At 38.3% G+C, this 23,913-nt stretch overlaps 1 protein-coding gene across 10 annotated transcripts in view; it reads right to left on the reverse strand.

Moving 5' to 3' along the window:
• The window catches only part of PPP1R12B (protein phosphatase 1 regulatory subunit 12B), a 118,121-nt gene that overhangs the window by 80,367 nt on the left and 13,841 nt on the right, over positions 1-23,913 (reverse strand). For all 10 annotated transcript variants that reach the window (XR_014492297.1, XM_083361082.1, XM_083361080.1 and 7 more), the window contains exons 3-9: positions 22,226-22,344; positions 20,689-20,848; positions 15,864-16,008; positions 12,798-12,872; positions 5,837-5,910; positions 4,986-5,131; positions 1,993-2,105 (exon numbers count right to left, since the gene is read on the reverse strand). Coding sequence is in view for 9 of the 10 variants with exons in the window: in XM_083361082.1 (XP_083217208.1) it covers positions 1,993-2,105; positions 4,986-5,131; positions 5,837-5,910; positions 12,798-12,872; positions 15,864-16,008; positions 20,689-20,848; positions 22,226-22,344 (832 nt within the window). In the remaining variant the exon portion in view is untranslated. The remainder of the gene's footprint in view (positions 1-1,992; positions 2,106-4,985; positions 5,132-5,836; positions 5,911-12,797; positions 12,873-15,863; positions 16,009-20,688; positions 20,849-22,225; positions 22,345-23,913) is intronic.

Here is a 23,913-nt window from a genome sequence, read left to right on the forward strand (position 1 = left end):
TTTTGAAAATGATCCCTGTAGCCTTTTCATTTTGCAATCTGACCAAAATTATCTCGTTTAGTTACAATTGGCTATGTATTAATTACTAATTAATATAGAGAAATGAGATGTTTTAATTACTTGGGTTTTCATAGCACTCAACCTTTTTATTTTTCAGATGGATTACTACTCATTTGTAGCTTCCACAGCCCTCTTCTGTATGTTTGACTCACAGAGGTGTCGTCTCCTGTTTATGGCAGTTGAACATATTTTGGAAATATCTAAAGAGCAAATGATAGTTGCTCCTACAGGTTGCTCCTACTGCGAAGTTAGTTAGTTAGTTAGTTAGTTAGTTAGTTAGTTAGTTGGTTTATATACTGCCTTACTCCCGAAGGACTCAGGGCGGTTTACAAGGCAAAATTTAAAAACAATACAATATAAAATTAAAATAAAATTAAATTAAGTTATTCAACTTTTTCACTGTATTCCAGGTATTATCACTGTATAGATTCCAAAGAGCAGTAACATTAAGCACAGCTCCTCTTTCTTCATCCTAATGGTTAATAATTTCCCAAGAAGCAGGAACATTTTTAACTAAACCTTACATTCAAACAAATGGTTCAATACCTTACATTCAAACTAATTTAACCTATTTAATGAAATGTACTTATATAGCACTACACAGCTCACTTTTATCATAAGGAAATTCACACTAATTTCTTCCAATCTATGCTTTCTGTTTTACTGAAAAAGAAAATGCTTAAATATTAACATGTTCAATTCCACAATTGAGCTGTTCTAACATAGCTCCCTCAGAATGTTCTTTGGAGTGCATAATCAGTGCCAACTTTAAAATATTTACAATTCAAAGAAATATCAACATTCTCTTATATGAACACTTGCAGAAACTATGTCTTGATTATAGTGCTTTCAGTTGTACATGATACAAAAAAAACTGCAAACAACCTAACAGCTGTCCAATAATCTCTCTTAGAATTCAGCATGCAGAACAGACAGTACAATTTTCATGCATACTGGTACACATTACAGATACAATCTTACATTTTATAACACTGACTATCTAAGCTCCTGATAGTTTATGACAAAAACAACATCATAATGAAAAAGTAAATATTAAAAACATTTCACAAATTGTTTAAATAATGCCAAAGGAGGTCAGTTCTCCCAGTCTGACTGCGCATCTATTACAGTCAATAGAAACTCAACAATGATGAAAATAACTTAGATATCAAGTACATTTATTACTGACTAGAAACTCTTTAGGGACTTTTTGCTGAAAATGGAAAAAATGAATTGGAGAGTTATGGATCTCGTGATTAGATAGAGTAAAATGTGATGTAATTTTAAAGAGGGAAGATAGATGATAAATGTATTTATAATTGTTGTGAAACAAGATTGGGAGCTGCTTCTTTACATTTTTTCTTTTTCTTTTCTTTTTCCCCTTTTCATTATTTATCATTGTTTACCCTTTGCTCTTTTTCTTAAATTTGTATTGTTTTTAATATTGTATAAAATTCTTCAATAGGAATGATGAAGATACTGAGAAAAAAACATGATTTTTTCCAGACTAAACAGATGAACAATTACAGAACTTAACACCATTGAGGACATGAACCCATTTAAGACCAGGATTTTTGCAAAAAACTGCAGTCTGGCATTTCTGTATAAAATTAAGTGTATACAAAATAAGCATAATATTTACTACACTTTTTATGGCATTGTGTTGCTGATTAAACTGTAGAAGGATGGGAAACAACGGTTTCGGTTCAAAACCAAACAAATACCAACAAATATGTCAATCAACTCAAAGTCAGTTCTTGAAGGTTATTTACCACAGTACTATGTTTTTTCAAAATAGAACATAGCTTCATTCTTTGAATGATTACACAAAGTAAGTTCCATTTAATAACTGAATTTAAGAAGTCATTCTTTACAAGATTGAAACTTTAAATTTAATCTCTAACCCCTTACCTTAATTCACTGTCTACTTACTTTTCTAGCAGGAGCCATAGTAACAGTGTTATGTTCTGGGGGTAGTATTTGTTCTGTGATGAGAATTCTGGATTCATGATTGGAATGGTTTGCAATAGACTCTTCTTTGTTCTCTAAGAAGATGGGTGACAGAGGATGTAAGATTTGCAGACATTCTACAATAATTCTAGATTTAACTGAGTGATGTGTTCTGGGCATTCTAGTCCCGTTCTTTTGAAATGCTGCAGTTAAACATATATGCCCATTTGAGTTATTGTAAGTTAATCAGTATATATTTAAAAACCCATTGTCCTACTGTATAGTCTGAACAAAATGTTGCCACTGTGGAACAGTGATTTTTTACAATACCTACTGATTTTCCACACATTATTTTAGAAAGGGCTATAAAAGTCAAGAAACTAATAAATTCATTCATTCAATCTGAAGATTTTGATCCCAAATTTAAATAAGTGCGAAACTACTTTAATCTAGGCCATGATTGATTCATCAATAATTGCTGTGCCTGAATTTATGATAAAAATATCATTTGAAACTGGTTCTGAAATGTAAAATGAATGAAGTGGCAATTTTTTATGTGCTGTGTACTTTGTCCCAGTCTATTTTAGATTGAACTCTGTCTTTAAAAGAGATTTTCATCAGGCCTTTAGAAAGAGCTAAACATCAAGTACTAAGGAAGTATTAAGTTTGAATTTTTGTACATTTTATAAGATGGCAATAAATGGTAAGAACATTGTCAGGCACAAATTTCTGGGAATGCAGAAAGCTTCAGATCATCCTGTGATAAGAGGTCAAGATAAAAATGCCTAAATCTGAATACCAGAGTTGGGTATACATGCATCCTACCCCCCAAAAAACCCTACAAACTGCAAGTCACATCTTTATACTAAAAGTACTATTTCAGAAGATGCACATGAAATGTGCCAGTATGAAGTTGCAAGTTCTTGCATGCATTCATTTATAATACTCTATATCTGAAAGTTGGTGTCAACAATAAACATTGGCCAGCCAGATACTACTTGATGCAAAGTTGAAAAGAGACCTCAAGAATTAAATGAAACTTACATTTCTTTTATTAAAATAATTCCTTGACCACTTTATCTACTTCTGTAGAAGCAAATAATTTTCCAAGGTGACAAAGAGCACCAACATTTCCTAAGCTTAGGCATGTTCAAATAAGGAGTTCAGAGATGGAACTGATAAATTATGTATATCCATACCATAGGTTTTTGCCATTAATTCTGTATTTGCTTTGATGAGTAATTACTTGTTTTGATACAACTGACAGTACAATATAATGCTGCACCGAAGCAATATATCTTGTTGCAGTCTTCCAATTTTTAATCTAAAAAAATATGTAGATAGAAGTCTCCTAAATTTATGCAGTACCATGTGCATTAAAAAGCCACTAATGTATCTAAGAAAAGTGAAGGAAGCTGAGTAATTTTTCAGGGAAAAACACTGCTGTAAACAGTCATTTATTGTATGAAGAAATATGTTTAATTATGACTGTTCAATAGATTTGAGCATTACTTGCTATTTGCCTACCAAAGGACAAGGGGCTAGGGATATAGTGAATCATTGCCATCAATGCTCTCCAGGTACTTCCTGAAGAAAGTGGGTGGGACTTTGTAAGAATGTGTAAAATCATTCCAAATATGAACCTCCATGAAATTGCTCTTTCAGGCACTTAAATTTAAGAAAACTCAGACCACTTCCAAAATGCAGAAAGCAGCTTCTTTCATACTTGGAACAGCTTTTTCTGCATTCAAACTGCAAAATCTTGTGAAGTTTCACAATCATTTGAATTCCATAGATGCTGATTCTTGACCCTGTTAATGTGAAATGATAGAAAATATTTGTAGCTTGGGTGGTAGATGCTAGTGGTGGTTTGTTCTCTGAGCCTGCTGTTTAGCTTCCAAACATTTTATCACTAGCCAGGTGACATCCTCAGCAGGGCTTTGGTTGAAGCATCTTGTTTCAGTTCTTCACTGCTTTTATTGACCTCATATGGTCATGTGTTTGGTGAGTCATGTGACTGGTTGGTCATGCTGTGTGACATGCCATGTGACTGGCTGGTCATTATGTGTGAAGGTCACCAAGTGAAAAAGTGGTTGGTGCTGGGGTTGGTTGGTCACTCAATTGATACTGCTCCTTATGGGTCCATAGGCTGTCTCCAAGTTGACATGTTTGTTGACAAATCAATTGGTTAAATGCCAGGCTTTGATGAATTCTCATGCATGGCATGTGGCGGATAGAACAAAAATCATTGGCCATGCCATCACATGCCACGCAAGTGAATTCATCAAAGCCTGGTATTCAACCAACAGATCTATCAACAAACATGTCGAATATGAACCCATAAAGAGCCATATCAATCGAATGGCCAATCATCTGGGCACATGGTCTTCCAACCACATGACATGAGATCAATAAAAGCAGAGAAGAACTGAAACAAGACATTGCAACTGAAGCCCCACTGAGGATGACATCTAGTCTGGTGATGAAACATTTGAAAGCTAAACAGCAGCTTGGAAAAGAAACCACCACCAACACCTATTAATGTGATTGTATTGAGGCAGAATTACTAGTAAACAGTAGACTAGATTACTAACCAAGTGGACTAAATGTAACTAGGTTACTGTCATAAGAAAAAACTCTCAAGGGGGAGCAAACAGGTTTAAATTTACTTAATGGTGAAGGAATGCTTACTTGGTTGGCACAGAAAAGTAGAGAGAGAAACCTGGAGGATGGGATGCATTAAACTGTCTGGAATTCTAAAAACAGGGATTTCACATTGCAAGATATTGTCACCAATCTTAACTAGCAACACTCTGTATTTGAACTGACTGTCTAAAGTGTATGCTTATGTAAAAGTTCTAAAAATGACTTCAGCAGTGCAGTTTCATACAATTTTCTTGCTCATAAAAGAAGGGAAAAAAATCTGTTTAAAATATATTACTTTACTTATTTATTTAAATAAATAAATATATTACCTGCCTCCTTTTCAGTATCTGACTCTGAAACTTCATCTTCTTCGGCTTCTTCCTCTTCCTCAGAGCTGGAACTACTAGATTCCTTGCTCTCTTCTTCTGTCTCTAACGATTTCAAAGTATCCGCTTCATAAATAATCTTCTCTTTGCTGAGGTAAAAACCAAGAAATGTATTTAAGAGAAACAAAAAATAATCAAAGTAAACTGGTTAAGAAATTGAAGACTGCCACACATGAAATCATTTCTGCAGAAAAGTCGAGTGATTAACTAATTCCCTTTATTAAAATTCATGCCCCCATTTCAGTATCACAAGTTTATAGCTTTTATGAATATAATGGAACAGGAAGAGAAAGCTACTTGAAGGGAAAATATATTTTTTTAAAAGGAATTGGCCAGTTTCTTTAGAATCGCATCAGCAGAGTACTGAAATTCAATAGCACAAATTATGAGTAGTTTTAGCCCTGGAGCAGAGTACTTTTTGATAAAACAGCATTAAAAATGAAGCAGAGCTTGAAAAAAAATCTGTTTAAGCACTTGAGCTTTAGAAGCTCAAATTAAATTATACTAATTTATAAAATTTATATTCTACTACTTTTCAAGGAAGTCAAGACATCACATATGGGGAATCCCTCTTACTTTATTCCTCTTAAGAACTACTTGGTATAGTAGACGGAGCTAAGAAATAATGACTGACCCAACCCACTTAGTAAGATCCACATCTGGATGGGGAACTGACTCAAGTTTCCTGGATTCTAGTCTTATGTTTCAATCTCTAGTGCTCGCTTCCTCCACTCCATTAATTTAACATCAAATTTCACAATAAACACAAAAACATTTTGGACAAAGAATCTTACTTTTTGAGAAGTCCACTTTGTACTTTACCATTCATATCAGCTTCAATTAATTTGTTTGATTCTTCACTACGGAGCTGTCAAAAATGTAATTGGAAAAATATGTCAACAAGCTGTTTCTGTTCTGTCTAGCATGTCAGCATAGGCAAATGGCAGGATTACAACTCTTTCAAGCACTTCATTTTTAAGGTAAGGAGAATTTATTATGATAAATATATAAAACTGAGATACATATATGAAACAACCATACTGAGTCACTCACTAAGTTTTTCAAAACAAAAACATCAAGGCACTTCTAGTCCAACCCCATTACTTCATAATAATCTGCTTTTGAAATATGAAACCAAAGCATCAATATTCTCCAAAGCACCTGAAGGTAGAATATGCTCCAAAGCACCAAGATAGGACAAGAAGGAATGGATGGAAACTAATCAAGGAGAGAATCAACTTAGAACTAAGGAAAAAAATCCCTGACAGAAAAATTAATTAGTGGAACAAATTGCCTATAGAAGTTGTGGGTGCTCCAACACTGGAGGTTTTTAAGAAGAGATTGGACAAGTATTAGTCTGAAATGGCATAGAGTTTCCTGCCTGAAGAAGCAGGGGTTGGATTAGAAGACCTCCAAAGTCCCTTCAAACTCTGTTATTCTTTCATTCTGTTAAACTGGAATAAGTCAAAAGTTTAAACTCACTGAAGCTGTTAGGTTCTAAAATATACTAACACGTATTTACACACATACATAATTAAATTCAGGAGACCAATCAGTAAGCAAAATTAAATGTTTCTTGAATGGTAGGGTTGGCTTCCTGGTCTAGCCAAAGGAAAAAGCTGAGGAAAGAAAAAAGATGCTGACTGGCCAAATGAGGAGCCTACATAAGTCATAGACTATCTATACCACCTCTATGATTTCTCCTGATTTCTTTTCAACCTACAAACCTTACACTTTAAGCCTCAAGGCAGAATTAACTTTCAATATTTTGCATCTAAACATAAGTACATAAACATAAGTATAGCATAAACTGGAACTGGACCACTCTCTAAAGTAACAAAAACCTGGAGGACTTTCAATTACTGTACTAGGAAATATGCTACCCCTTTTTGTAGCAAGATCATTTTCATGTTTTATGCATTATTATTCTGAAGAAAAACTGAAAGAAAAATGTTTGTATTCTTCTGGAACAGAAGTTATTTATATTAGATAAGCCTCTATATTGGCCTACGAGCACGCGTGTGCGCACACATACACACATACAAAGGGAGAGGTTGCAGCAGTTTTAGAAAAAAAATCTCTATTCCTTTTCAGAAATGAATGTTTCATTATTAAATTATACTAATATTATAGTTCCAAGTTATTTCCTTCAAAGAGAAAGTTTCAGAATTAATTTACCCTTTTAGTATATTTTTTGTGTTGTTTTTTTAAAAAAAACATTTATGAAATGGGGAGATAACCCACATTCCCTAAGAAAAATAGACAATCTGAGGAAAACAAACTAATGGGAAAATGGATACAGATACCACTGCTATTTTTTTAAAAAAAAAATCTCTCAGAAAACTAGGCAACTTGGAATGGACTGTTTATTCAGTTAACAAAGTTATGTGGACTTGAGTTCCCAGAATTCACAACATATTGGCTGGGAAGTTTGGGAGTTGATATCAACGTATCTTAAATTGCTAAAGTTGAGAAATACTGATATAGAGGATTTTAATTGTTTTTGAAATAGCTAAACATTCTTCAGTTACTTCCTCTCCCCTCATCTCCATCTGGTACTGTCCCCCACATTCTGTTTCATAGCTTTTATTTATTTATTTATTTATTTATTGATGGGATTTATATCCCGCCCTATCTCCCGAAGGACTCAGGGCGGCTAACAACAAAACATATAATAAGTACATAGATCAAGATAAAATGAAATTGAGAACATCAGTGCAATAAAAAATTAGAGAATTTAAAAATGAATTAAAAATACTAAATATAAATTAATTGAAATGCCTGTCAGTCTAGGTCAGCCTGGTGGAACAGGTGTGTTTTGAGGCCGCGGTGAAAGGATTGGAGGTTTTGGGCCATCCGAAGCTCAGGGGGGAGCTGATTCCATAGGGCTGGCGCTCCCACAGAGAAGGCCCTCCCCCTGGGGGTCGCCAGCCGACATTGCCTAGCTGACGGTACCCTGAGGAGGCCTTCTCTGTGTGAGCATACTGGACGATGGGAATTTGTTCCCGGCAGCAGATGGTCCTGCAAGTATCCTGGACCTAAGCCATGTAGGGCTTTAAAGGTAAGTACCAGCACCTTAAATCTCACCCGGAGGGCAACTGGTAGCCAATGCAGCTCACGCAGGAGGGGTGTAATATGGGAGTATCGGGGAGCTCCCATCACAACCCGTGCAGCTGCATTCTGCACCAGCTGAAGCCTCCGGGTGGTCTTCAAGGGCAGCCCCATGTAGAGAGCATTACAGTAATCAATACGGGAGGTAACGAGTGCGTGGGTGACTGTACGTAGGGCATCTCGGTCCAAAAAGGGGCGCAATTGGTATATAAGACAGATCTGTGCAAATGCCCCCCTAGCCACGGCTCCAATGTGATCTTCAAAACTGAGTCGTGAATCTAGGAGGACGCCCAGATTGCGTGCTCTATCAATGGGAGGTAACATCTCTCCTCCTATAGTCAGAGATGGAACCTCTTGGACTAAACGAGATGACGGTATGTACAGCCACTCAGTCTTGGCCGGGTTGAGTCGAAGCCTGTTTTCTCCCATCCAAATCTGTACCGCTTCCAGACAACGGGACATCACATCAAGGGCATCACTGGGTTGGTTCGGGGTGGAGATGAATAGCTGGGTATCATCAGCATATTGATGATATTTCACCCCGAAGCTACGGATGATCTCTCCCAACGGCTTCATATAGATGTTGAACAGGAGGGGCGAGAGCACCGAACCCTGAGGCACTCCACAATTAAGAGGCCTAGGGCTTGACCTCTGCCCTCCTGCCAACACCGTCTGCGAACGGTCCGAGAGGTAGGAGGAGAACCAACGCAGAACGGTGCCTCCCACTCCCAGCCCCTCAAGACGACGCAGTAAGATACCATGGTCGATGGTATCAAAAGCCGCTGATAGATCAGGACAGAGGAATAACCTCTATCTCGGGCCCGCCAGAGATCATTCACCAGCGCAACCAATGCCGTCTCCGTGCTGTGCCCCAGTCTGAAACCCGATTGGTACGGATCTAGATATTCAGCTTCCTCCAGGTTCAAAGGGAGCTGTCGTGCCACCACGCTCTCAACCACCTTCGCAAGGAAGCGAAGGTTGGAGACAGGACGGAAGTTGTTTAAAACAGCTGGGTCCAGTGCCGGTTTCTTGAGGAGGGGCCTTACCACCGCCTCTTTCAAGGCAGCAGGGAAGTACCCTTCACTCAGTGAGGCATTGATAACTGCTAGGAGCCAGCCTTGTGTAACCTCCCGAGATGCATAGACTAGCCAGGAGGGACACGGGTCCAACAAACATGTGGCGGCACTTAGTTTCCCCATGATCTTGTCCACTTCATCCGGAGTCACAGGATCGAACTCTTCCCAAATGTACTCGGCCAACTTCATCGTTTTCCTCTCGTTAGATACTGCCCAGTCAGAGTCCAGACCAGCCCGAATCTGAGCAATTTTGACCACCAGATATTTACTAAATTCCTCAGCCCGTCTATGTAGGGGGTCCTCTCCCGTCTCTTGACTTAAAAGGGAACGGACCACTCTAAATAGGGCGGCCGGGCGATTATCTGCGGACGCAATGAGGGTGGTGAAGTAGGCGCGCTTTGCCACCCTCATTGCCACAAGATAGGATCTAGAAAAGGATCTTAACTGTGTTCGGTCAGACTCAGACCGACTGGCTCTCCAAATGCTCTCTAGGCCCCTTCTCTGGCGCTTCATCTCCCGCAGGTCCTTGGAGAACCAAGGAGCGAGTCGGGACTTGCGCCGGGTCAGAGGCCGCAAAGGGACAATGCAGTCGAGCGCCTCCGAAGCAGCCTGTTGCCAGGCATTAACTAAGGACTCGACCGGGTTGTGGGAGAGGGAGGTGGGAATCGGTCCAAGCGCCATCTGGAATTTATCTGGGTCCATCAGGTGCCTGGGGCGGAACCACCTGGTCGGTTCCGCCTCCTGACATCGGGGGGTGACGTGACGGAGGCCCAACCGCAGGAGGTAGTGGTCTGTCCATGAAAGGGGTTGTGATGTTGGAGTAACCCCACCCAGTCCATTTAGCCACTGCCCAGAGACAAAAATTAGATCCGGCATGTTTCCTCCCTCGTGAGTTGGGTCCTGAGTAATTTGAGTCAGGTCCATGGCCGTCATGGAGGCCATGAACTCTCGGGCCACTTCTGATGCACTGCCCAGGGAAGGTAGATTAAAGTCTCCCAGTACCATAAGTTTTGGAAATTCGACCGCCAATCCTGAGATGGCGTCAGGTAGCTTGGGTAGAACCGTTGCTGTGCAGCTTGGAGAGAGGTATACAAGAAGTAAGCCCAACTGACCACCAGGACCCCATCTTAAGAGGAGGGATTCACATCCGTCTATCTGAGGGGCAGTGGCCTCCCGCGGATGGAGGGTCTCTCTGATAACGACTGCCACGCCACCTCCCCTACCCTGAGCTCGAGGCTGATGTAGCACACGGAAACCTGGAGGGGATAAATCAATCAGAGGGACCCCTCCCTCTGGGCCCAGCCAGGTTTCCGTGATGCATGCCAGGTCTGTGTCTTCCTCCTCAATCAAGTCATGGATGAGGGGAGCTTTATTCACAACAGACCTGGTATTAAAATAGATCAGCCTGAGCTCAGGAGTCAGTCCTCCCTCTTCCCCAGGGCAGCAGGCGAGAGCCAGAGGGTCAGAGCGCGCCACAGCAAGAAGATAGCGTGGGCGTGATCTCAGAGTACGATATGGCCCTCTGCTCCTCCATCTGCTGCCATTCCCAATTACTGTGGGGATCGGTATCCCTGTCCCATCCCCCTAGTTTACAAGACTCTCCTCGGCCCTCATATTGCCGCGACCATTGGCCAACTTAGGCTGAGACAGGTCCGGTGGGATCTTCCCCTCATTCTGCTGGGCCTGACCCTCCCCCCTCCCTAACCCTTCAAAAAATTTTAAAAGAAAACCCAAGAGCCTCTTCTTGGCGCCATGCCACCTCTCGGGGTCCCAGGACCCGTCATTAAGGAAACGGCGGCGTAGGTCTGATGGCCATCTCTGAGAGAGGGGGGAAGCTCTCAGGGCAAGTAGCTCACTTCTGGTGTAAGCCATCAGAGGTGGAAATAGGAGTAAAGGACGAGCTGGTTGGAACAACTGCATATCAAGACCACAGAGCTGAAGTAGTGGCTCCTGAGAACATGGTCACCCTCTCACAGTGATCAGGATCTCAGGGGTCACCATCCAGCTCTGGGTAGGTCGCAGGAGGAGAGAGAGTCCGGTGAATGCTAGCATAGTCTGTTGGTGGATAACTTCGTAGCTCCGGTGATGAGCGGTGGTAGTTCATCTATTTCCATGCCTAAGATGTCATCGCGACCGAGGGGCTGTAGTCAGTCTCCGGTGAAAAAATGAAGGAGGGATTATCTGGATTTAAAGTATGATCCCGAGAGGATAACTGCTATCTCGGGGGCCTTTCGGCACATCCCACCTCCAAATAAAGCTTCAGGTGGTCCCTGGTGAATTCCGCCCTCCAGACCAGATATAGGAGGGTTTTAAATGGCGCTCTAGCCTACAGACGGTGGCCATCATCCCACAGACCTCCGTGGGGGGGGAGCTCGATGATCTTATAGATGGGCAGATGGGGGGCAGCAGCCACCAATTCTGGAGCCTCGCCGTCCGGGCTACCTTTCTGGGCAGCCCCAGGTCGTTACAGTTCCTCCGCAGGTGGCTGCAGGACTGGACCGTTTGTCTGTCAAAGTATAGAAAAGCTATACTTTTCTCTTGCCCCATTGCCATCCTGTTTCTCCCCTTTGTTTTTGCTGAGATGAGAAATGCAAATAGTGTATTTCTCTGCATGAAAGTGGTTTCTGTGAGAGACTGTGAATGGCTCTGAGTGAACAGATAACAGAAGCAATTTTATAATCTTAGGTAACAAGCATCAGTTTTAATCAATAGATATTAATTTGTAATGCATATTTGTCCTGACCTTGCCATTTGCAGAAGTATGGCATTTGGCAAATGTATATGTATAAATCTGGTATGTGTGTTATATATGTATATCACCCACATATATTATACACATTCATATATTTACACGTAAATGGCAACATTTTCAGAACTGGTATCAACTAGTTGCAATGTAAGGAAAATGAGCACTACACATCTCTCTCTCTCTCTCTCTCTCTCTCTCTCTCTCTCTCTCTCTCTCTCTCTCTCTCTCTCTCTCTCTGGCCATTTTAAATTCACATTTATCTTCTTTTAGAGCAGCCAAGAAAAGATATTCAAATGCTGTGATAGGTCTATTTCCTATGACTCCCCATGGAAATGAAAAGGCAGGATAGGAAAAATAGGCTTTTAAGTTTGGTGTCAGAGAAGACTCCTGAGAATACTGTAGACAGCCAAGAAAACAAACAAATCAATCATTGAACAAATCAAGTCAGAATTATCACTTGAGTACAAATTACCAGGCTCAGATTATCCTACCTGTAACATTTTAGGTAGAAAGCTAGTGGATGGACTCAGTAACGGTGGTGATGACTAGACTATTGGAAGATCTGAAGGTGAGGGACAGATTACACTGGAAAATATCTATCTTTTTGGTCACTAAGAAAAATGACCTGGTGGCACATAATCAGTCAAACAAGTAATTTTATCTATGTTATTTTTACTGTTTATAAACCACTTCAGTCAACACGTATGCTTTATATGTAACCATCACAAAACACACATTTTGTTGCATTCCACTACCTAAGAAATCATAAGAATAATATGGACAAAAATTCTTTGATTAAGAGGGGAACCCAGAACCTACCATATTCTGTTTCTTCTGCAACATCTCTAAGTGTTCAACCAATCCCTCATCAGCAACATCGAATGGTGTTTGACCCTAAAGGCGTGTATAACAACAGCAAACATTTATTCTGGACTTGACATTTCTTTAACATGAAAAAAAGATTATTTATGTCTTTGTGAAAAACAAATTTAAAAATATGCAAAACTACAAAAATTTCAAGGTAACCCTTTTTCTTAGAAATGCTTCCTGTGTATTTTAACTTGTACTCGTTGCCAAATTAGCTTATACCTGTATTGTAGTATGTATTTTTCATCATATAGCCAGATATAAGTATGGAGCAGGAAATATACGGCTATTTGACATATTGGGATGTCAAAATATCAGATATTAACCACAAATAAAAACATGCTATAGCAATAGTATCAAAATTATATGTTGTATCAGGTGAATTAGAGCAGATACAATATTCCTAATCCAATTTCCAATCATTCCGCTTTCTATGACAATTTCTCCATGTTAGTCCATGGTTGAAGATTATGCCAGTGCTAATCTTAATATTAAATGGATAACCCATGACCCATTGCGCCATCATTTCAGAGATATTTCCTTACCTAAACAAAGAAACAGAATGAACGCAAGTGGGCAAAAAAGCATTGGAAGGGACAGTGACTTCCTGCCAGCTTTCCTTGTAGGAAGCTGGCAGGGTGCATTGGAAATCCTGATCACGTGACCTCAGCTGACCAAGGCAGCATAGCAGCATAGTAGCACTGACTAACTTTGCCAAATTTCAATCTCACTGAAGACATGGGTCCCAGATTTTGGATGCATTCTGTAAATTAGCCCACTTGAGATACGCTGATTCAAAAACTGTCCTCATGTAATGTATCATTTTGCCCAATTGCGGGTTACAAACCATTAAACACATAAGAGTTTTAGCAGTATACTGGACAATCCATTACTCATTAGGTCATCCTTTTGCAGATATTTCCTTACCTAAACAGAGAAACAGAATGGCTATGGAGGATTGCTATTGTTTGGGTTTTAAAATTAAATAATATCTTTTTATTAAAGAACAAAGAATAGCAAGACAATCGATTTATCACTGCTACTTTAATTGAGGAGTTCGTAAGACAGAGGATGCCAATTATCTATCCTGACCTTTCCCTATATACAGCTGAAACTAGCAGTTTCTCCAGGGAATGACAGTGGCAGACTTTGGCCACGGTGCCAATATCAACAAAAATATTACATTGTGCATTTTGCCTCACTCTTTCTCTGTTGAGTTGCTTGTTATTGAAGGCAGGTATTGTCATGTTGATATACTTTTGCAGTAATTAGTGTTTGTCACATACTAAGTTGATCTTCCCTTTCCTCCTCCATCTTTTCTTGCTTCCTTATTCTGTACTTTTATGATTCTGGAGATGTGCAGCCTTTTCATCCTGTTTCTTGACCTCTCTCTTCCTTGCTCCATCTCGATATTTGGAGTCATCTCTTGACTATGACATCACCACCACTTATATTTTTTTAAACCAGTGATACAGTGCATGTTTGTGTGCCAGAGAAGGGGCACATAAAGCAATAAAAATACCTAGCCCTTTCTTCATGCACCTTAAACTTGTTTTGTTTTTTTAAATTTAAGTGTCACCCAATGAGTCAATTCATTGCTTCTTGGTGAGGGCTGGGCAACAGTCATGGAATGTTGAAAATGTAAATCACACAACTTACCCCATTTGAGGTATCTTGGTTCAAAAATTGTTGCCCTATGATGCATCATTTTGTCCAGGTAAAGATCATCACAACTAAAGTTTCAGTAGTCTACGGATTAGTATATCACTAGCTGATTTTTCTTTTCATAAAAATGTATAAACTGACTCTGAAATTCTCATTAGCTACAACTCCAGTCACAATGAAAACAGTTAAAATATAGAAGCAGATGACAACCTGTTGTATGCATTTATGTCCTAGAGAATAGGAAATAAAGCTCCCAAGTAACAAAGTAAAATTACTGAATTCCATAATTTCTTCGTCAACCAGACTACCCACAAGAGTTTAAAAAAACAAACAAAAACTTTTCGGAGAACTGATGGGCCCAGTCCAGAGGCATTTATATTGTCAGATAAATTAGCTGGTTTCAAATCTGTTTGGGTACTTCTCATGAAGTTTTCTATGTATACTAGCTTCAATTCACTTATGCAATTATGAAGAAGTCTCCATGAGGTCTCCTTTTAACCTCCAACTACTTAATTTTTGAATCCACGTGCTGTGATTGTTGGGAATCATTTTTTTTAAAAAAAATGCAATTTGTCACTTAATTCAGGGTCATTCAGGGAGGGATTCTTTATTGGTTTTTTTTTAAGCTGTCCTGCTACATTCTCTTGTTTTTGTATCTACCTCACCAAGTTCTTTCTGTCCTTCAGTTGAAACATTTTGCTATCTTATTCATTCAAATATAGCATCTTGCATTCCTATAAAGAACTTCAAATTATTAGTGAAGGACCTATTGAATTCTGTTCTAGATACCATACCAGACATAGATACTCCATACGTTCTTCAACTGTCCACTGAAACTGTTTTCTTGCAGATATATCTATATCTATATATAGATATAGATATAGATATATAGATAGATATAGATATATAGATATATATGCCTGATTTTCCTACATAGTTTTGGATCCTTTCTCATGTTTTCTTCCCCAAACTGGGAAGAATAACAAAAAAAAACTTTATAATACTCATTTTATAAAAGACAAAAAAAGAATGAATATTTTTATTTATGCTGTTGGCCCTGAAGATATTAGGTGAACTATTACAGTAAACCCATTGTCATGGTCAGGTTAAAATTACAATTTAAAAATAAACAAAACAGAAGAAAATAGTATTCTAAACAGCATACAGAATACATTTTTACCTGATACAGAGCATAAAATGTACATAATGCAATCCATTTAAATGTTGAGTAATGCTGAACCACCGATAATAACATAAATCAATTTTAAAGCTCACCATTCGACATTTATTTTTTAAAAAATCCTTCCTCTCTGGGAGTATTTATGGTATATTGCTAGTCTAAGACTCACTAACCAGCTTGTTCCTGATGTCCATATCACAGAGTGCTTCAGCCAAAATAGTGCAAGCTTCTTTCACCCCCCAGTGTGCAGCAGCATGGAGTGGTGTCCATCCATCATTGTCCTGAATATTTACATTAAACCCAGCTTGGATCAAGAGTCTAAGGAAAAAATAGTAAAGATGGCAGCAATTCAGTCTTGTAAGTTAGGAGACACTGTAAGCAGCATGCAGTGGCTTTGTGAATGAAGCTTATCCTATGACAGAGATTAGTGTGATCAAGTAGACAGCTCTAAATGGTAAAAAAAGAAGTCAAGTTTAAGGAAAAGGATAAAATAGCTTCTTCCTAACAATGATGGTAATTAATGATTGACCTTAGAGATGGAATTGAAGAATCCGAGAAAAAGAGAGCTCAAACAGATTTTTAGGAAATGCCTTAGACAAGCAGAAGCAAATCTCAGAACCAGCCAAAGCTGAAGCAGTGGCATTATCTTGTGGATTAACTTCTGCACAATGACATTTAAAATTATCATAAATTAATCTTATTGACAAAATTATTTAGCCCACCATTGTCCAATTTAACTGCAGTTCAGCACAAACATATTCAGAGGTCATCTCCAGTCATGTCTGAAATTAAAACTAAGACTTGCAAATGTTTTATCTCTAGTTGTTCTTTCTTCTGGATGGAGTCTTTCTTAGCATAACCTGGGAATGAGTCAGAAGCATTTTAGGATTCTATGGCTACCATTACAACCATGGGTCTAACATCAATCCAGATTATAACAGGTCTGATTCACATTTTCTGCATCTCTTGAACTCAGAGACAATGGGGTTCTGAAAGCAGAAGGTTTTACAGAACAACCAATTGCCATGATCAGATAACTTTCTTGTAATCATGATTTGTTAGCCCCACCAAACTCTTCAGGAGCCATTAAAATGGCCCACTTGGGCTTTCAGAGGGTGCTTAGGAAATGAACAGACAATTTAACAATTTTATTGAATAGCTAACTAACTAATGCAATATAGGCATGATGAAGGCACTAGATAGGATAGTTCTCAAGTGGCCTCTTCCTGTCTGCTGACCCAGGAGCCTTGGATCTGGGAGAAAAATCAAAAGAATATAAAGTAGTGCTGCAGAAAATAAATAACACAATTGGCTATAGTATATAGCAAGCTCATATCTGAGTCTAAACTGTGATGATAAGTGTAAGAAAAGGTTGGCGCTTCTTGGCATCTTTTGTATTAGTGGAATGTCATCCAGCCGCAATGTCACTTACAAATGGGCCCAAAGAGCTTAGCATTGGCCACTGAGACTTCTCTAAGCACTTTATTAATAATATCATTACAGCTTATTTTGTAATTACAATGCTGGCTGGCTGGCTAGACTCTGAAGAGATTCATCTTGTGATAACATCTGAGATTTGTCTAATCCTGGGAACGATAAAATGAAGAACACCCTTTGTGAGTGATCTAAGTCCATATATACTAATATGCCATGGAATAAAAACTATTAGGTTCAAGTAGTGAATATCTTTGGTGTGAAGAGAATAATAATACTATCAATCCTGTCAGACCCCACGAATCAAGAATGACACATGGAGTTACTTAAGAGTAGTTTCCTTTATTGTCCTTCACTTATAGACAAGATCCTGCCAGCCTAAAGCTACTATATACATACAGATATACCCTGGGAATAGCTAGGGAGGAGTCATTTTAACCCTCTTCATGCCAAACAAAGCTCTTCTATTTCTTTGCCCTCTGGAAAGCAGCCCGGCTCTCCTGGGATTCCAGGCTACATTCCTTCACAAATCATTCTGGGTAGCCTGCAGGTGGTGCAGAGTAGGAGCCACTGTTTTGAAGTTGCAGAGTTTAAACTAGCACAAATGTAGAGTTTAAACTAGCTACTTTATTACTCTATGCCAAGTCCATAGGACTCTTGCTGGTGATGACCTATAAAGCCCTAAATGGCTTGGGTCCAGGATATTTCAGGGAACACTTGCTGCCGGCATCAAGTTCCCTTCGTCCTGTGCGCTCCCATATGGAGGGCCTTCTCAGGGTGCCGCCGGTAAGACTGCCGGCGGATAACACCCAGGAGGAGGGCCTTCTCAGTGGGTGTGCCTGCCCTTTGGAACCAGCTGCCCGTGGAGCTTAGGACTGCCCCCGACCTTTGGTCATTCTGCTGGGACCGGAAGACCTGGCTCTTTCAGCTTTCTGGCCCAGGCTGAGAGTTTTTAAATGGGGTTTTATATTTTTTTCAGGGATCAAATTTATTTATTTTTAACTGTTTTTAACTTTTGTATTGTATTAACGTTTTTAAATACTTTGTAAACCGCCCTGAGTCCTACGGGAAAAGGGCAGTATATAAATTCAATAAACGTAAACTTAACTTAAACTTAAACTCTTCCCAGATTGGCAGATATATCTGGGAAAGACTAGATAAGACTCAAAGGCTGTCTCGTGTTTATGTAACAAGTCAATGGTAATTCCTCATTTGATACCCCCTCCCGCCTGGGACAGTTGTTCTCCAGCACTGACAGATGGAAGGATTAGACAAGTTATTGCAACCTTCTGTTTCAAGTGACAGTTAATGTTACTTTTTTACTACTACCCCAAAAGGAACCTATATACCGTACATATATTACTGAACTTAATATATGGTGCAGCACACATATACAATTATAACATTGCTTCAACTGGAGGTCAGTTCCAAATCAATACTCCATAAATCAAGTCATAACTGTTATCCCATTAGTTTCTAAGAATCTAAAATTAAGTAATTCAACCTAGGAGGAATTGTTGTAAAGAACTAGAACTCAGCACCCTTCCATATCACTACAAAATCTCTTACAAGACAAAATAAAAATAACAGATTTCAGAGATTCCAGGATCTCTTAATACTGATATCTCTAAAAAGTCAAAGGAATCATTCTAGGTCTAGGAAATGTTCAAATGTAAAACATATGACATTTCTTGAATGGAAGTAATAGAGGAATAAAAAATAAGGAATAAAAATGGTTTATACAGCATTGGCAAATACAGAAAGCAAGCTTTCAAAACTGAGATCAAAAAGTTCTGCTTTCCCAAAAATGAGCACTTAATGAACAAAAGAAATGTGTTGTTCAGTTTTTCAAATGCTGATGCTTCCAATACTGCCATTCTGGTTTTCAGTATGCAACAGTAGCAAAAAAAACAGGCAGATATTTATTTATTTATTTATTATTGGGATTTATATGCCGCCCTATCTCCCGAAGGACTCAGGGCGGCTAACAACAATAACGTACAATAAATACAGAAGTTAAATAAAAATTAAAATTAAAGGCCCCTGTAGAATAAATAAAAATTAAAATTAAAATAAATTAAAAATTAAGAGTTAAAAATTAAAAACATAATTAAAATCCCTGTCAGTCCAGGTCAGCCTGGTGGAAAAGGAGTGTTTTGAGGCCGCGGCGAAAGGACTGGAGATCTGGGGCCATCCGAAGCTCGGGGGAGCTGGTTCCATAGGGCTGGCGCTATTACATGCAAGTTAACTGATATTTTCTCTGAAGTTGATAAAACAAGCAAATCTTATCCCTACATAGCAAAAGTGTGTGGAAAAGCCTTTATCCTAAAAGTAGAACCCTAATTTGTATTTACTAAGTTTGATGTACCTTAAAAAGAGAGACAGGCAACTGTTTACCATTCCTGTACTGTATTTGAATATCTGCTTAAATTTTTTACCAATACATAAAAAAAAGAAATACCACCTGAAAAAAGATGTCAAAGTTAACTTCATAAAATCAGGAAAATAAACAAGTGAAACTTGGTGCTTCTCTCATAAATTGAGGGCATATATTGGTCCAGTATCTGATTTTTTTATTGTAACCGATACTGTGCTTCAGTGGCTAAATGGCCTAGACATTGGTATTTGAACATAGATCCTTTTAACATTTATATTTCATTGTGATTTACTAATCTAGGTGAAATGTTAATATATATTGCCAATCCACGTAGGATATGTCTACACCTAAATAAATAGGGAAGGGTAGCCCATGCCACAAACAACATCATTATTTCCACTTTCCTTGGAGAAACCAAGGCAGGAGGTAGAAAATGCCAATCATAAATTTTATTTATTAATCAAATTTATATAGCTGCCCATTTCACAAGCAACTCTGGGCAGCAGACAATAATCCAGTAGAACAAAAGAAATATAGAACAGTCATTATCTAAAGCCATTATCTAATAAATATTACAAACATTTAAAACTATAAAAGCAAAACTAAAACAGAACAATAATAACAGGCAGAGGAGCATTAGAGGTGCCACCCCACTAATTCATAACAATCTTATAAAATTCTAACACGACTGGGTTTGACTATTTTGCTAAACTTTAACTAAATTTCTCATAGTTTCTGCCTGCTTCACTAGGCCCAGAAAGGAGGAGATGCTCTGGGTTTCTTTCATCAATTAATGTATTACGGTAGCTTCTCTGTGGATGTACCTGCTCTGTACAACAGCATCTCTCTGGAATTCTACTCCTGCAAGCCTTTTGAAAGGCTCTGAAAACTGGTCATTTCCCCAGGCATTTGGGCCTGGGTTTGGTTATATGAACTCTGCTGGTGAGGTAATTTTTAATGATTTGTGATCTTAAGCTTGGATGTCAATATTTTAAATCTTGAATCCTACCCAGAGTCACTGATATGAGATGGGCAACCATATAAATTTATCTGTAAATGACAAAATAAGCTGAAACCTAACCAACTACATTATGGCTCACAGTGTATTTGAACCCAGCAATGTAACTCTTTTTGGTTGCAGTTATTCTCATAGTTTAGTATAGCAAACAATAAAAAGAGATCAGTACCTCATCACCTCACAGTAGCCTTTAGCTGCAGCTACGTGGAGAGCAGTAGCACCTGTTCGAGGGTGCTTTCTCTGTTCAATTTTCCTTCTATTTAGCCACTGTCGGGCATCTTGCAACATTTGTTGTTCTTCTGCTTTTCTGGCCTGATCAAGATCCACTCCTGGAGAAATAGACTGCAGGTGTAAAAACACTTCGAGGTAGAATAAACAATGATAAAACAGAAGGGGAGCTAAATATCCACATTATTACAATGGAAGCAAAATTAAGATTTTTTTGACTACATATTTTTAAAAACATTTTTTTTTGCTCTTAGGGGTATAGCTTTTTTATAATTCTACTGAATAATATCTGATGTTTTCAAGTCATTCTGAAGAACAACTGGCACAATTACTAGTTTGTATGGCCAATGATTATGCTTCATCATCAACAAAATGCTGAGATGCTTGTTCATGGAATATTTGCAGAAAGTTATAATCGATGATAGAAAAGCCAGTTTCCATCTCATGGGGTGAAATAAATCTACTAAAATTCCCACCTCCAGAGCATACTGGTTTCCTTACTGAGAAACTTAGATACATTATTAACACACTGAAAATGAAAAAAAAAAACATACTAGTCAAAACTATCTATTTCAGCATTTCTCTAGAGTCAAAATATCAAGATGTTTTCATATGAATCTTTATAGGAGAATGGAACATTTTTTATACTAAGTTTATTTAGGAGAATAAATCAATTAGCATATTGATAATTATGATATAAAAATAATAATAAGTCACACTTTTAAAATGACACATTTTATCTAAAATTTAAAGAGATTCCACAGAAAATTAAATATATTTAGAAATGAATGGAACAAATAGTTTGCAGACACCTAAAAGACCATCAATGTTAATTTAGCTTTTTATCAGCTGAGGAGAATCAAACTGGCTTCATTTCTGAGATAACATACTGTAATTGGCAAGAACTGCACTTTCCGCAGTACTTTTCTTTATAGCTTTTGGGCAACCATCCATATTTCCTATACAGTAAACGGCCAATCACCAAACAGTAAAAAACTCTCAAGGGTCTATGAACTAGCTGTCTGTATAAAATTATCCTTTGTAATTTCATATGAAATATAAAGCAACATTTTCCATATGTCAAACTCGCTTTCTCCTCTTCAGAGGACACTTAGAATGTCTATACAGAAAGAGTGAATGAGTGTTCAAGCTGCAGTGCCAAAAATACACCGGGCAAGAAATTTGGATGGTGATCATATGGGATAGTTAAGTTTTGTAAGCATCCCACAGAAAACCAGTATGTTGCTGTAAAATTTTGTTTTACACATATACAAAATTCATTCTACAATAATACATATGCAATATTTTAAGATATTTTCAGAATGTTTATCTTCCTTTTCAAAAATCATAAGAGGTGGAGCCAAATTTAAGAATAAGTGGATTCTATTTCATGCCACGCATCTCTGTTCCTGAAGAAAGAGCAAGAAAAAAATCCATCAAACAAAATCTAGTGATAAGGAGATGCCTAATTGCCTTACCCTGTTTCTTTACTTGTTCCAAAAGCAAATCTTTCATGGCTGCTTCCTCTGCAAGGTCAGATGGGACTTCACCTTCACTGTTCACAGCAGCAACACTGGCCCCGTGACTTATCAAGTACCTATATGGATGAAAAATAAATGAGACTCAACTTCAACACAAGCTTAATTTATGTGACCCTCAAACAAGGCAAGTCATCAGATAAGAAATATTCCATCACAGGAAAGAAGCAATGATAGTTAATTTTTCAGTTAACTGAGAAACTGTAATAGGTCTATAATCTTTTGGAAATACCAGGGATTTTTCCCCATGTTAGTAATATTAAACTACTTCGTTTTTTTAATGCAAAGGGATCATTTATTCCAAATATGCATCTCTCTCGTTCATCAAACCTTTCTATGCAAAAAAAAGATTACAATTCAAAAAGTTGAGTTGATTGTTATGGTTTGGCCAATTTATATATTCTCATCTCAAATTCCTCTTGCCATTGCAGTATTATAAAGATCATTATCAAACTTTACAATGAAATCATATCTTCTCAGAAATAAGTCCCACTGAGTTTAGTGAGACTTACCTCCAGGGAAAATATGGACAACAGTTCCACTTATTAAATTTTCTGAAGTTTGCATTCCTTACATCTCAATTGGTTCCAACAGTAAAAGGAACTCTTAATATCACTGCACTGGATCATCGATTATATTTATCAAAGAAAGCTAATAGAGACTGTCAAATATGGAACTCACCATCCCATCCCATTGCAATAATTCTGTTTTGAAAGAAACATTCTTGTACAGTGGCATTCTTCTGAAAGTGTTATATTCCTATTATTGATGCTATAATAATGGGTAGAATAAGAACTTTCCGAAACTGAGGACCATACCATTTCCCAGAAACCAAGGACCCAAGGAGTTACGTGCTATAATGCTATCATCAGTGGAAACTGGGATGGAATTTTCAACCTATTTTTCCAGCTTGGATAGGGTATGTTTATTATCATAATTATCAGAGATTCATCATTAAACATAATGATCAGAGATTCATCAACCTTATCAGAAGGTGAGGATTAGGCTTTGCTTTATTAGAGGTAGTCTTTGCTTACTAATAACCCTTGGGACCAGGACTTCTCTGTGAGGCATGACACCACACAATTATGCTGATTTATAATAGCAGTCCCAGTTGCTCATTAGGCAAATTCCACATGGTCACAGGGTTCCGCCGTCACATGATTACCATTTGCAACCTTCTGGTGGCTTCCTTCTTGACTCTGCTTGTTAGAAACCAGCAGTGGAAGTCGTAAATGGTGACCACATGACTTCAGGACTATGACATCGTAATTGCAAGCCAGTTGCCAAGTGCCTGAATTGTGATACCATGACTGTAATGGCCACAACTATGAGGACCCATCATAAGTGCTCCTCGTTCAGTTCTGTAGTAAATTCGAATAGTCACTGAATGAGTAGACATTAAATGAGGTATCATCAATATGCTGATGATATTCAAATTTACATCTCTCTCCCTGGTGATCCAAGTGATGTGACAGCTACCTTCTCAACCTGTCTGGAGGCTGTGGATGAATGGGGTACAACAGACTTCAGCTGAACCCTGGTAAGATGGAGGGAGTGGCTATGGGCTCAAGGGAACTTGGAATCTGGGGATTTATTATCTTTAGTTCTGGATGGGGTTGCACTAC

The sequence above is a fragment of the Vipera ursinii genome (genome assembly GCF_947247035.1).
Source record: "Vipera ursinii genome assembly, chromosome: 3".
NCBI lineage: Eukaryota > Metazoa > Chordata > Lepidosauria > Squamata > Viperidae > Vipera > Vipera ursinii.